The 15,299-nt window shown below is 50.7% G+C and overlaps 1 protein-coding gene and 1 long non-coding RNA gene across 2 annotated transcripts in view; one reads left to right on the forward strand and one right to left on the reverse strand.

The window, feature by feature from the left end:
* Positions 1 to 7,274: 7,274 nt before the first annotated feature.
* Positions 7,275 to 13,103, reverse strand: LOC310661148. Its single transcript, XR_014503781.1, has 3 exons — positions 12,362 to 13,103; positions 8,294 to 8,944; positions 7,275 to 7,712 (listed from the first exon to the last, which is right to left on the reverse strand). It is a non-coding gene; the product is annotated as an uncharacterized lncRNA (long non-coding RNA).
* SHH (sonic hedgehog signaling molecule) overlaps positions 9,623 to 15,299 on the forward strand; it is a 39,886-nt gene continuing 34,209 nt past the window's right edge. Inside the window, exon 1 of the mRNA XM_083406663.1 lies at positions 9,623 to 10,412. Coding sequence (XP_083262789.1) covers positions 10,110 to 10,412 — 303 coding nt within the window. The 5' untranslated portion in view covers positions 9,623 to 10,109. The remainder of the gene's footprint in view (positions 10,413 to 15,299) is intronic.

A 15,299-nucleotide genomic window follows, 5' to 3' on the forward strand; every position in this document is an offset into this window, starting at 1 on the left:
AGCAAATGTTGTACAGTGGGTAGCATATTGGAATTGGACCAAGGAGAAGGTGTGTGAAGATCACTGGGAGACCTTGGTCCAGTTACTTTCTCTTTTTCTAACTTCTCAGGGTTATTGTGAGGATAAAATGGGTTGTGTCTGTGGATGTCTCTTTTATCACTGTTATGAAAGAACCATTTGGCTACCGTCAGTAAGGATAGCACATTAATACTTACTATGACTCCGCTGAATAGTCTCCCTTTTCAGTTTTCAAAAACAGAAATTTCAGTTGAATAGAAATATATCCTGAAGAAGACTTCAATTATTTGAATAGCCATCTCTCTCTCTCTCTCTCCCCTCTTGAACAGTGTTGTTGCCTTTTCCTCTTGCTGTTGTATATTCCTCATCTCTTGGGTCATTGTAGCCAAGCAAGGATCACATAGGCCAAAAAAGGAAGACATGTTTTGAAACTCTCAAAAAATATTGTGAAAAAATTGTGAATAGTGAGTATTAAAACTAATCTTTAAGATTAAACCACAGAGCCAAGGACTTGCTGATCAGAAGGTCGGCGGTTCGAATCTCCGCGACGGGGTGAGCTCCTGCCAACCTAGCAGTTCGAAAGCATGTCAAAGTGCAAGTAGATAAATAGGTACCGCTCCGGCGGGAAGGTAAATGGCGTTTCCATGCGCTGCTCTGGTTTGCCAGAAGTGGCTTAGTCATGCTGGCCACATGACCCGGAAGCTGTATGCCGGCTCCCTCAGCCAATAAAGCGAGATGAGCGCCACAACCCCAGAGTCTTCCGCGACTGGACCTTAAAACTAATCTTGTTGGTGAAGAAAATAATAATTTGGAGATTAAGCTTCTGGCATGGTTCTTTCGTGCTAAATTTTACACAGCTGGGCACAACTCATTTAGAAATGATCGCACTCATGTCCCATTGAAATAAATAAGAGCTGCTCAAGGCCATTCATGTGCCCCTTTCACAAATCCCATTCACTTCAATGGAGCATGTACTGGAGACATTCCCAAAGGGTTGTGCCCAGTGTTAATACATTGCTTTCACTTCAAATGAGAGAAGAATCTGGCCCAAGCTCTTTTCATGATAAATATCACAGTTTTTTTAAAGGTTCCAAAAATCCAGCTTTAACACTCACTTAAAGTGATAATTGTTATCTATAGGAGGTGAGTGCAGAAGGAGTGTTTGTTAGGAGAGCAATTAAACTCCAGTCTTAGAACTACACAAATACAGTGTCTGGGGTTGCCCCCCTCCCTCTGCAGAGAAACCATCTTCATCCACCGTGTTGCCACTGCATTCATAAAAGCAAATTAAATCAAGGCATTGAACCTTAGAGAGTTTAAAAATAAGACTTTTGCAAACTCCACTACAAGGGAAGATGCTCCAGCGCCTCTCCCTGCCCTTAAATAATGCAAAGTAATAGGCTACCAGTTCAGTTATTTTAAACTAAAACAGATAAAAATAGATGGGATCTCTCATCTTTTTTTATTACCGAATCATGATGTGGAATAATGAAGGCAAAGTATAGCTGCTGAGGTCTTTCACAGTTGGGCTTACCCAAGGGGAGACTCTTGCAAGGATGCAGTCAGGCTAGCAGTGGAAATTCACTGGGAAAATGAGCAATGAGGTTGGATGGGGCAACCTGTTGAGTTCCACCAAAGCCACCAGGTTCAGTTCAGATGGAGAAGAAGAGAAGAAGAAGAGTTTGGATTTGATATCCCGCCTTTCACTCCCTTTAAGGAGTCTCAAAGCAGCTAACATTCTCCTTTCCCTTCCTCCCCCACAACAAACACTCTGTGAGGTGAGTGGGGCTGAGAGACTTCAAAGAAGTGTGACTGGCCCAAGGTCACCCAGCAGCTGCATGTGGAGGAGCAGGGAATCGAACCCGGTTCCCCAGATTACGAGTCTACCACTCTTAACCACTACACCACACTCTCTATAAGGTCTTTCCACCTTATTCCACCATGTGCCGTGGGCTGAGGCTACAGAGAGGAAGGAGATGCCAGCTTTCCAGAAGTATTGCACAGCAGTAGCCCAGAAATGTGGATTGTTCCATAGTGTATGTGTTTCTTCTCCATTTCTCTTTAGTTTCAGAAAACTCATTTGACTGGCTATAGCTAGGCTGCAAAGGGTGAAGAACTAAGTTGAGTTCTTCAACTTTAGAAGCAGGGGGTCCATAGGAAAGATGGTCTTGTTTCCATTGTTCTCAATCACTCTAAAGCGCTCTTGAGGCATCATAGCCCAGGATGGTTGCCAATATGGTACCCTTCAGATGGTGCTTGACGACAACTCCCCTGAGCCCCAGCCAACATATGAAGGACACCGCATTGGCTAACCCTGTTCTAGCCAATCAAGAAATACAAAGAAAGCAGGATGGTTGCGTGATATCTGCTGTGGACCCCCAGAAACAAAAGAAGTCCAGGTTGCCAAATGCCTGAGCAGAGCTTCCTTCCAGAGTCCTTATCCTCAGAGAACAGCAAGTTGAAGATCAGCAGAGATCACATGGACTTAAGAGTACCACAAGGTCATGTGACTCAAGTCCATTTCCATGACCATCTTCACCCTAGTAAAAATCTTCATGTCTTCATAGCCTGCAGACTGTTTCATCTGAGGCGATGCCACCTCATGTTGCCTTGTGCTAATAGGAGAGTCGGTGTGATGTAGTGCTGGACTAAGAACTAAGGAGACCCAGCTTCACTTTCTACCTAGACATCCAGTTCACTGAATGAGCTTGGGCCAGCCACTGTCTCTCAGCCTAATCTCTTTCACAAGGTTGTTGGGTGAGGAAAGAACAAGGGAAATCCACCTGGTTAAACGTGATAAGGCCGCCTCCTGATAACGCTCAGCAATTTGGACACCCAACAATTATCAGGTCTTGCAGAGCACCTTTCAAAGCACCCTCTTGCACAGTGCTTTGGAGGCACCACTCATCAGCTGATCTGCAGTATCTGCAAACCCCACCCCCTGCTTTTGGCTCAAGCAGATTTTTTTTACCTGAAGGGCAGATGGGCGTGGCTTGGCCAAAATACCCCACCCCCAATGGGCCCTGATAAGTCCTGCAGGCTGGAGGTCTCCCACCACTGCTCTTGATAATACACAGAAAGATGAGCAGTGCAGAAAACGCTGCACTGGAGAAAGAGAAAACGGGGAACTTTTCAAATACCTGAAGGATTCATACTTAGAAGGCAGCAAAGCAGGTTTGGGAGGTGGGTTGTTATTTCAAGAAGACTATTCATTTTTTCCTGGGTACCTGGGAAGGTGGTTCCAGGAAATGGTATTAAGGCACATGATTATTCTTTTTCCTTTTTTCCTTTTGGGGCTTTTTTAGGTTCCTGAAACTCAGTAGTTCTGGGTCTAGTCAATGCCTGGACAAAAGAAACTCATAGTAGGTTGGTTAGCTATAATGTGGCCTCCAGCTGAGTATTCTCCATTTTATTAAGCTCCATCCCTATGTACAGGAGGCAGGCACTACACCTGTACACATTCCAATGCTTCTTAAAAACTCTGAGTTCTCTCGCTTCTGATCCTGCTGACCATGACTGCGATCCAGCAAAGCCCTTCCCGACAGCCCTACCAGAGAGGACGAGGAAGCGCATCCTTCGCGCATCCCCAAAGGAGGACGAGGCGGGCCCTGCGCGCTGTGCGCACCAAGAGCAGGGAAAGGCGGACCTCGCGGGGGAGGGTGGCCAAGGCGCCACTCTCCTCGCCCCGAGCGTAGAAAGGACCCGGCTGTGCGCAACAGAGAGGGAATCTTTTGTTTTCTGTTCGTATGGCCGTCCGGCCCAGGATGTCGTGCTGCCTGAGGAAATGCTACCCAGTCAAGGTGCAACCAAGAGCCCCCAAAGCCAGTCAGGTGGTACGGGTCCCTGAGACAGACAAGCCCACAAAGCGCCCCGTTGCCTAGAAAAGGAATCTTCTGTGCTGGAGCCATTTGATTCCAGATGGCTTGGGTGCTGCAAAGCAAATTGAATAGGGAAGGAAAGGCACTCTGCACATTCCCCAAAGCACGCACATCTGCTTGTCCATTGGGCCATCGATCGGGCTTGGGAATATCTACACGGACGGGCGGCGGCTCCAGGGTTTCAGGCAGGGATCATTTCCAAGCCGCCCTGAAGATGATTTTTTATTATTATTATTATTATTATTATTATTATTATTATTATTATTCCCTTCCGCTCGCAAGGCAGGAGCTGTGCCACTGAGCTAAGGCCCTTCCCGGAGGATTTCCCCATAGATTGGAAAGGGTAGCCTGGCAGCGCCGCTGTGCGCCAAAAGGGCGCTTAAGAGCGCACGCTTTTGGAAGCGGAACCTCTCGGAGGGCGCTGCTGTAAACTCCCCGGCCTGAATGCCAAGGAGAGACCCTGGCATGGGAGGGACGAGGGAGCTTCCCGGGACGAGTATGCTCTGCCCAGGCCCCGGCAGAAACTTCGCAGGTCACCAGACAAGCCCCCGCGCCCCGCGCCATCCTGCTACGGCTGCTCCAAATAAAAGGCGCGCCGTGGCCAGGGAGCCTCCTACCGTTTCGGGAAGGAACTGGCAGGCAGGGACCTGGGAGAAAGCGAGGGGTCGGGGTGCTGGGAGTTGGGAGATCCCCCCAACTTCCTCGACTTAATAGAGGAGAGAAGAACCCGAAGCGACTCCGAGCTTGGCGGTTTCCCCACCAAGGTGGAAATTCAGCAGTGGAAATGAAAGCGATGCTGGGGGTAGTGGGGAGGATTCGGAAAGAGGAAGGAAGGAAGATAGAGATGCGGAGTGCGTGGCTGGCTGGGAGAAACACTGAGGACCAGTAACTTTCTTTTTTAATGAGGGCAAGTCCCTACCTGCGGACAAAGGGGAGGCCAGATAAACAGCCTTTGCACCAGAGCAGAGAGACGGGAAGACCTTTTCAAGCTCAAATGGTTAAAATGCTGCGTTCCCCACCACGACATTGTGATGTCTGTGCAACTTTAAATCAGTGCAACTCACTTCTGAGAGAACTCGTTTTTATTCAGCGCAAAAGTGCCTTGCAATAAAAGGGGAATAATAAAACAGAGGTCGGGGAACATAAATGCAAATGTCTGGGCGGAGGGGTTTTCAGAAGCCTCGGGGATGTGGATACCGGGACAGAGAGGTTCCAGATTTGCTAGCTAGGATCTGCGCCGCTATTACGGGACGCTAGAAATTTCACAGGCAAGGAAACGTTCGGTGCTACTGCGATGGGGTGGGAGGAAAGTTGCGGTAGGTCTTGCGTGGTGTAATAAAGAGAAGAGCTATCGCCTGCCTGTGGAAAAGAAGCAGCAGCTGTAGACTGACCATTTGTCCATTTAGCTAGCATTGCCCACACTGACAGGCAGCGGCTCTCCAGGGTTTGAGGCAGCGGTTCCTCTCAGCCCTACCTCGAAGTGTCGGGCCTTGAATCTGGGGCCTTAGCAGGCAAGCCAGACGCCACGAGAGGAAAGGCATGAGAAGAGAGGGAGCCTGGTGGGCTTTTATGAGTCTCTAAGTCAAATTCAGAGGGACAGGGTTATATGCATGGTGAAGAAGCACAGGAGTCCGCCTTATACGGGGTGAGACCACCCACTCCTACCCCCACCCCCTTTCTTCATCTTGACTGTCCTAAATGGAATAACTATTTGTTGTTATTCACATTTTGAAAGTGCAAGTTAGCAACGGCTACTGAGCTGCAAGCAACCATTATTGTTCCATAAAAAAATCTGGATAGGGAATTTAATAAGGGTTCAAGTCCAGAACTATGTGTAGCCTGAACAGACAGGTGGGCAGGGGAAGGAAGGGAGGGTCATATTCTTTGCTTGGTTGGGTGGAGAACTCAGGTATGGAGGACCCCATAAAGAGAGAGGGGCAGTCCGCCTTGTGAGGGACGGGGGGTTTTCCTGCCTTCAAGACGCCCAGACCAAAGAAAGTGGTGTCAAAACATCTATCTCTTTAACTGCCTCTCTGTATACATAAATATCTATCTCGCTATATACATAAACATATATGCATATATATCAATGAAAGGTTAAGTGGTGACACGTGCCCCCCATACTGGGTCTTATGAGTGGGGAGCCGTTCATCTGAACAACTGGGTCTCTATGGTATATTTTCCATCTCTTCATTCGACAGATATGAGGGCAGCTTTCTTCAGAAGACAGAGCAAACCATAGCGTGAGTTTCAGATCTCAAAGGCAACTGGTTTCCCATTGATTTTCTTCTTTTTTTTTAATTCAAGTGGCTAAGAGATTAATCCTCACACAGAGTTCATCTAGGCCCAGGATCTATTGGTTAGAGTTGCTTGGACACAGACAGGCACACACGTTGTGTGTATGGCTGTGGGTATTACATATGCACAGACGTTTTTCCCTACCCTATGGGAAACATCAGCAATTACCTGCTTCAGGTGTCCTTTGAAGGCAAATCCCACCACCACCGCCAGGCCTTCCCTCATCATTCAGCTGCACCCTGTCATTTTTGTACATTTTGCCTCCTTTTTACTGCTCTTCTGATTGTTTTGCTGCATGTTGGTAATTTTCCAGGTTTTTTTTAGTCGTTGCACACCTCTCAGAGGATTTTCTTGTACCATAAAGCTGTACAGAAATGGTCTTGGACAAAGACATAAATCAGGCTGAACATTCAAAAACTCCACATATCCTTCCCCCCCCCCCCGCCCGACTTGAGATGTTTAGCCTTCAGAAGCCTGCAAGGAATATTGGAGTCATGGAAGCCAACAGCATTGCAGTGTAGGCCAGAACTCAGCATTCCCGCCTCGCTTCTGCGATGCCCCCTCTGAAAAAGGAAATGCGTTCTTCACGCCACCGCTCCTACGTAGGACAACATGAAGGAGGCATATGGGACGGGGAAAAGTTTTATTCAAGTAGCACGCTGTCTTCTAAAGTTCCCGTGTAGAAGCAGTTTTAAAAAGTGACCTTTACGCACAATCGCTCCTTCGTTGGGTGGCTCTCAAGAATGACTGGGCACGCACCCCTCTTTGTGTGTGTACGGAATGTCCCCTTTCAGGAGAAAGTCCTGGGATAAAGGACACCTTGGGCTCCGTCTGCGCTTCTCTCTTCCACCTTTCTTTGCATCATTTCTAAGAGATGGGGGGGGGGGAGAAGGCGGGTGGAACAGCTGCAGCCCCAGAGCTTAGGTGAAGCTGACTAGACCCAGCCCTAGCGAAGAGCAGCTCTGTTTTCTTTCATCTCCCCTTTGATAGCGGAGCTGATCTGAACTTCCTACCTCGTTACAACTTTTCTTCCTCCTTCCCTCCCCCCGCCCCCCCGCCCCCTTTTTATTACTCGCGCGTAGTAATTAATTCCTCCTTGGCGCGTTTCCTCTCCTGCAGTGATCTTTGGGTCACTGGTTTGTACATATGGCGAGCTGATAATGAAAAGGAGGCGACCGCGGGGTGGGAGGAGGGCGAGGCCGGGATGGGGGCCCCGCTTCCTTGTTCCTGCAGGAGACGCGCTCGGCTGGGCGCGCAACCTCCGCGCCTTCCCGCGCCCCCAGACCCATTATGGCTCGAGCCCCGTTGCACGTTGAAGAGGAGGGCGGGGTGGAGGGCGCGGGGGGGGGGGAGCGATCCAAGTTTTGCAATAGCCCTGATCCTCCTCGCCAGTCAGCAGTAGCTGCGCCTTCTGACTCCTGGCCCCGTTTCATCGACGAGCTCCAAGAAAAGCCACATCAAAAGGCCATACCCGTCTTTCTTGTCTAATAAGGTTCTGTAGACGGAGATGCTTCGGATCTGTTTTCACACACAGGGAGCATATATAAGACGTGTGATTATTATTATATATTTTTTTAAAAAAATGTCAAGCCAGTTTCCAGCCCTCGTGTTTCTCTTTGAAAAGTTAGACGGGACGTCACAAACTTTTAAAGGCTGTCCATTCTAGCTAGGAACCACAACAAGACGTCGAGAGTTGGGGTTGGGTGGTTGTTGACAGAAAATCAATGATGACGCATTAAAATAAATTAATGTAAAGGCGGGGGGGGGTTGTGTCTGACTTCTATTTTTGAATTTTCGGGTGAGCGTGATGCATCTGGCTGCAACAGGTTCGATTGGCAACCCAGCGTTCGCCCTGGAAAGCGCCGGTCCCCAAACTGGTTAAGCTGATGCAGTAAAATGCTAAAGGAGAGTCATTTCACTCTGGGGCTCACGACTCCAGTAAATACGTTTGGTTTACTTAGGAGTAAGTCCCTTGATTCCCGCCGAGTTTACTTTCTAAGGAAGTACGGGAAGGATCGGGGCTTCGCCCTAGAGCAACTTTACTTGCAAGTAAAAGTCGGCATGACGTTTCTCACGGGTAAACGAAGTTCAAAACCAACCTTGGACTTGGGGCTCAACGTGGCAATTCCTGTAGGGATCTGTGCTTTAAAATATACACAATCTTGTTACACCAATGGGACTACTCCAGAGTAGGTAGTGGGGAAACCTATGCTTGCTGCAGATTGTTATAATTTTGCAGAATGACCCACTTCTTTCGAAACTTGGGGTCTGTTTGAGATGCTATGATAATTCACTTTTTCCCAAGCAAGGCTTGTAAGTAAGGAAGTCTTGTGAAAAGTCTGGAGACATTCTGTAGATCGTAGTGGGTAGCTTGATAAATAGGTGGTAACTTTTTTTATACCTCCCCTCCTCAGGGGAGAAAAAAAATGTCCTTATTTATTTCAGTGAGTTGACGTTGCTGAATTCCTGTGAGATGCTTTCTTTGGAAACCTGCAAAGCGAACAACAGGCACGACCAACCTGTTTGCTCATGGTTGGGACTCGGCAAAGGCCGCTGAAGCTGCTCTTATCTCCAGGCCCATCTCTCCACGATTTTGCTCGTCTCTCAACACCTTTGTCCGACCAGGAGCTTTCTGCAGCCCGGGATAAAGGCGACCGTTGCCAGCCAGCGGGAGACAACCATTAATTTCACATTAAACTTAGTCCCATCCGCGCCGTTCACTTGATGACGCGTGAGGAGTCCCACGGCAACTGGAGGAAGAAATAAACTTGGATAAAGCAAAAACTTATTTTCAAAACTTTCGGGTTCCCCCCCCCATCCGTATTTTATATTATTTGCATATATCATAACCTCATCCGCAAAGTTATTTCAACAGAAGCAGCTTTGGTCAACCTTATTATGTAAAAATAAATCCTTTAAAAAATACCCCCCCCCCCTTCCTTGTCTTCGAGGCCAGGGTGGCGGAGGTGCTAAGTCTAACTTTCTTGGGAAGTTGGCCCCCTTAAGTTCTCTTCCCCCCGCCCCCCCGCGATTTCAAAAGGTCCTTTCCATTGTGTTTCTGTCTAGATGGACAGATATCAAGGTGTCTCGCTTCCACTCCGCTCTATATATTCCACAGCAGCATCTGTTACTCTTCCTAACAAAATTTACCACTCTGCCAAAAAAAAAAAAAAAAAAAAAGTTTAAGAGGAGTGGAAGAAGAAAAAAGAAAGAAAAGAAAAGAAAACATGTAATTGATGTTATCCCAAGAAAGCTCAGTCTCCACCCCCTTTCATTTCCAAGCCCTTCAGGTACAAGGAGAAGAGCGAGAGAATGAGAGATGTTCCAAGATTTTTTTTGTTGTTGATGGTTTTTTTTTTTTTGCCTTCTTCAGGGTTAATACATCAGAAGGCGAGCTTCTCCCGCCTCGGCCAATCAGAACTCAGCCCTGGCAGCTATAATATAGAACTAAAGGCAGGCTCCACTCACAAGCGTTTGTAGCTGAGCTCCCATTAGAATCCAGACCTTTTTTTTCCCTCCCCCTTCCTTCCGCCTTCATTCTTGCTTTCCTGAACGTTTTTTGGGGGGGTCTCTGCCTCCCGGTGCCACGATCCAAACTCCGATGAGTTCCGTTATCACAAGCGACCTCCTCGAAGCTGCCATTCCAGCACCTGTCTGGCTAGGGATCGGGGGAGAGTATCCGAAGGAGCAGGCAGCGAAAAGGCGATAGGAGGCTCTGAAAGAACCGCAGATCTCCAGAGAGAGAGAGAGGGAGAGGGAGAGAGAGAGAGACAGATAGACAGACCGAAAGAGGCAGAGAGGAGACACACACACACACACACACACACCCAGCAGCCAGGCAGGGAGCCGTGTGCGCGCGTGTGTGTGTGCGTGCGTGCGCGCGCGTGGAAAGTGGCTGTTTCCTCCACGGACGGAATGCTGCTCTTGCGGAGAATTGGTCTCCTGCTGGTCTTCGTGGGCGCTCTGCTGCTCTCCTGCGGGCTGGCTTGTGGACCGGGCAGGGGCTTCGGCAAGAGGCGGCACCCGAAGAAGCTGACCCCTTTAGCCTACAAGCAGTTCATTCCCAACGTGGCAGAGAAGACGCTGGGCGCCAGTGGAAGGTACGAAGGCAAGATCAGCCGCAACTCGGAGCGCTTTAAAGAGCTCACCCCCAATTACAACCCTGACATTATTTTTAAGGATGAAGAGAACACGGGAGCCGACAGGCTGATGACACAGGTCAGGAAAAAAATAATACACCCTTCCGCTTCTTCTCGTTCAGACGTTCGCGCTTTGTGTGTGCGTGTTTGCGGGGCGGGGCGGGGGGACCCCCTGAGTTTAAGCGGCAGTCGCGGTGGGAGCGTCCTCTCCTTCAAGGCATCCCGGCATCCCGCTCCCATCCTCCCCTTTCCCCGTCCTTAGCTCTGTTTTCTCAATGGGTCTCCATAAGTTTGCAAGAGAAAGGTGGGCGGGTGGGCGCCTCTACCTGTCTGCCTATCTGCGTGCATTTATTCCTTCTCCTGGGCTGTGACCAGGGAGGCTGGAGAGAGGGGGAGCGCGCGCGTGTGAATGGTGTGATAGTTGCAGGGAGAACCACGCTATGCCCTTCCCTGGGAGTTGGTTGGTTAGCTGGTTCTGAGTGCCCTCTGCCCCCTCCCCACCCCCCAAGGGACCTACTTGGATCTAACGAATAGGGTGGCGCTAATGGGGCCCTTAAGTGCATATCGACTGTGCCAAACCCCTTCTTTCCCTTGGGCATTTATTTTATTTTTATTTTATAAATTTAGATACATACAGTTTAAATTAACCACCTTTCCCTAATTGCACCTTGCAAGCTTCTGCTAGGAAGGTTGGGATCTTGCACTTCCGAAAGGCTAGCTTGAAGTTCAGTGGCAATCATAATAATAATTCATAATAATAATGATAATAATAACAACAGCGTGATCACCGTTATTATGCGCGTTCGACTTATCGCCGTGCTGCAAAACCATCTTTTGCAACTGTGCCAAACAGAGCGTTAATCTATCGATTTTCCTTTAAGGATGCTCACCACCAGAGCTATATTCCTTCCCCGTCCCCGCCCCCACCGCAAGAGGGGGAGGGACAAGTAACTTAACCAGCATTGCATCACTTGTTTGAGAGAAAGGGAGAATATCCGATGTATGGCTGGCGCATCTATCTATCTATCTATCTATCTATCTATCTATCTATCTATCTATATAGCTACATGCATATATAGATATATGTACATATTCAGAAGGCACCAGATTCCATAAATATTGGATATGGGCTAAAAATTGGATCCTGGATCTATATTATCCATTAACCATCAACCTTTTACTAGGTGAAGAATTCTTCTGATCATCCTGAATCATAGCTAATGATCGCTCTTTGCTCAGGGGTGGTGGTGCTATTTGCCATAAACTCCAACCCCCTCCCCCCCGCGCACCAGCCTCCTAGTTTCGGAGTTCTTCCAACTACCTGCAATGTCGTCCAGTCCCTAGAAATGGGTTTCCTTCCAAATATAGGTCAACAGTCGTTGCCCCCCTCCTCCCCGCACCTCAGTCGCTATTAATATATTTAAGCCCCACCTTCGTTTCTATAATAAGAGCTCAGCTGGAGTCTCCACGAGGAGGTGGGGGGGGGGATTTCCTAAACTCTGCCCTCTCCGCTCCTCTTCCCCACCTCCTTCCTCCTCCTCTTCCTCCTCCCCATTCTTCTCCCGCGGCCTGATTTTCCGCACGTTTAGGAGATTTATCCGGGCCAAACGGAAGAGCGGCGGCGTCCGCCGCGATCTCCAGCCGACCACCTTAAATCTTACTGCACCTTAGGAGGGTGCTGACGCGCGCGCCGCGCCGAGGCGCGCGAGCCTCCCTTAACCAGGGACAGGCCAGCGCGCGGGGCTTGGGGAGAGTTCAGCGCCCGATCCCGCCTCCTGCAAGGCGAGAGAGAACGAAGGCGAAGCGCAAATGGAGAGGGCAAGGCCAGCGGCGAGGAAGAGGGGTGCCATTGTGGGCGACCTCCTCCTCTGCTGCTCCAGTTCTCAGTCTCCTTCCATCATCTCCCACCCCACCCCCGCCTCCACCTCCCTATACGCGCACACTTTCCTCATCTGCCAAGACGCAAGAACTGGGGGGTAGCTGTGCGGCGGCCAGTCCAGCCCATCTCGCATTTTCAGCTCCACTTACTCCTCTTGTATCGATCGCAACGGCTAGAATTTCAGTTTGTATCCTTTTGAAAGGCGGCCGAGGCGGCTGCTGCTGCTGCTGCTGCTGTCTTCTGGTGCTGCTGACTTGCTGTGTGGCGCGGAAGCTCCAGGAACAGACGCCCCCCCCCCTTCTCCCTCTCTCCCTCTGTGCGCGCATCCCCACAGCACGAGCCTAACATGTTATGTCTAGATCTTCTTAGGCGAAGTCAATCAGAAAAGCAATCGCAAGCAAGCAAGTTCCTTCCTCCTCAAGAGAGCATGGAACGAGCTTGGGAACTGGGCATAGATGCATATGAGCAATGGGGGGGGGCGCAGCAAGGAGGAGATGCCGGCCTCTGTTGCTCGGCTCTAGGTTGCTTCTCTACACACGACCCCCCCCCCTTTCCAGCCCCGCAGCCTTCTTCCCAAGCGCCTTGGGGTCTCTCTCTGAGCGCAGAGCAAAGCTTCCCTTCCTTCTACTCGGCTGGCCTCCTTTGCTGCATTAGCTAGCAGCGTTTGAACTTCTGACCTTCTGTCAACTTCCCTCAGACGAAGGAAACAGAAAAACAACACCACACACACACACACACACACGCTTCGCAGTGCCTCTGATTCCCTTGTATACAAAGGGGGCACCTGGGAATGCGAGGTGCGGAGTGTGTGCGCAATGGGAGGAAGGGCAAGGTGAGGAGAGCTGCGCCCGCCAGGCGCCTCAGCGATGCCACTCGTCCAATGGACTTGGAAGGACGCTGGGTGGGGATTTCGAGGGTGGGGGTGAGACTTTTGGGGGGTGGGCGGGTTAAAAAGAGAGCAAGAACCAAGCAGGAGAGTGGGATCCCCGTTTGGGTGGGCCGGATAAGCAGACCTCGGTGGCCAAGTCCGTCGAGGCGGAGCGCAAAGGCCGCCTCGAGGGCACCCGCGAATCTGCTGCGACCCCAAGTGTGGATGCGGCGCTGCAGGTTGTGGGGAGGGAGGGGTAGAAAGCGTGGGGCGGGATGTGCCTTTGAGATGCAGAATGTCAGTATGAATGGATCCCAGTCTGGTGGGTCACCTCATCAGATCTGTTCCCCCACGCCTTGCCTCCTGCTTCGTCCCGGCGCAGCCGAGATTCAGCCGAGCGTTTGCCTGCTCCTTTCAACCTTGGGGGGAAGAAAAGGGGGGGAGGCGCGGGGCGGGGAGGAGAGAGAGAGAGAGAGAGAGAGAGAGAGAGAGAGAGAGAGAGATCTGACGCCCTGGACGGAATTGTTAAACTTTCAGAGCAGTTGCTTGAATGCATTAGCCGCTGGTTAATATTAACTCCGGGCGTGGGGAGGGGGAGAAGAGCGCAAATAGAGAGAGCTCGGAGCTGGCGGGTGATTCCTAAGTTTACAGGTGACAGAAGCTCTTGGTTGAAGGGTTCTCCCCACCCCGCCTCCCACACCCAGCCCTACACACACACACGCGGCCAGCCATTGGCTGGATCAGCAGGCAAGATAAGGGTGCCAGCTCTTTTATGATAAAGTTGGAATTCGTCTGAAATAATAAAAATAAACCCCAGGGGAGCCGTTAAGGAACCGCCGCCCCCTTCATAGCTCCCGGGAACTCTGAGCTCCCGGGAGCCAAGGAGAGGCACGCAGACCTAGTCTGGAAGGTTGTTCTCGCAGCCCGATCCTATGAATATTTCAGTGCCACCGAGTTCAAGGGGACGGGGACTGCTGTTTACCGGGAGTAAATGCTAGTGAGCTCAGTGGGGTTTACTTCTGAGCAGCGATATATAGGATTGCAGCTTTACTCCTAAGGCACGCGGGCATAGGGTTGCAGATTTTCGCAGCCCGGGACTTTGTCTGTTTACTCGAGAGTAAATCTCACAGAGAGTGGGGCGTGGACGGCTCCCCGCAGCCTCGCTATGAAGGTATTGACTGGTGCATAGGAGCGCGATCCTATGCCTACCTGCCTACTCAGAAGCCACTGCCAGCGGGGCTTACTCTCGGGTAAAACGATCGCTGCCTGGCTTGGGGATAGGCACGCACAGGATCGCGCGGGGGCGGGCCCGACAGGTGCCTGTTGGAAGTGTGGGTCGGCTGGCTGGGGGGAAAGAGGGAGGCGGCGGGCGGCTTGTTGAGCCCCTCGGCCAGGCCCCTTTGGCGTGCGCGCGCAGACGCACACGGCGCCCACCGACGCGGTCCTGCTGCGCTTCACGGTGGCTGAGCAGAGCGGGGCTTGATCGGCGGCACACGACCCGATGAATTAATAAATAGCTGAGGCTTCACGGCTTTTGACTCTGACAATCCCGGCTCAGCCGGTCTTTCCCTCCCCCTCCTCTCTGCGCTTGGCAAAGAGGCTGCTCGGAGCTGCCAGAGAATCCCCGAAGCTGGACTTCCGGAGGCGGCGCGACCGGCAATGGCTGCCTTCTCCGAGTAAGGAGAAGGGAGCTCCGCTGTAAACGGGTCGTCCGCTACGGCGAAGCGGAGACCCATTCAGGAAAACCACAGGTGGCAGAAGCCTGTGGTCTCGGGACCCGGCGGGCGCCAGAAGCAGCCCCCAAAACGTTGAAGGGACCCCGTAAGGGGCTCCGGATCGCGGAGGGGGTAGCGGCGCTGTGGGTCGTTGCGCAAACAGCGAAGTGAAGCCGCGTTGCTGTTGCCGGTCAGCGCTGTCCTTTCTTCCTGCAACTTTTCTGAATTTTGGAAACTACAACCCGTGAGTAAATTTGGACATTGAAAACTCTCTGAAACTTTTGTCAACTTTCTGAAACTTTTTGAGAACTTTCTGAAACTTTTAAAACTTTTTTAAAAAAGTTGAAATTTGGCTGAAAACGGAGTGAGGATAAGCAGGAAGCCCATCTCCCGCTATACTGAACTTTAAGCAAAGAGCAGGAGGAGTGGAGACAAAAAGTTATGCGTTAACTAAATGCTGGCACCCTGTTAAAGCAGTTTTCTGAGTGAAAGACTTTGAGCTAT

This window comes from Podarcis tiliguerta (assembly GCF_965153285.1).
Source record: "Podarcis tiliguerta genome assembly, chromosome: 12".
Taxonomy (NCBI): domain Eukaryota; kingdom Metazoa; phylum Chordata; class Lepidosauria; order Squamata; family Lacertidae; genus Podarcis; species Podarcis tiliguerta.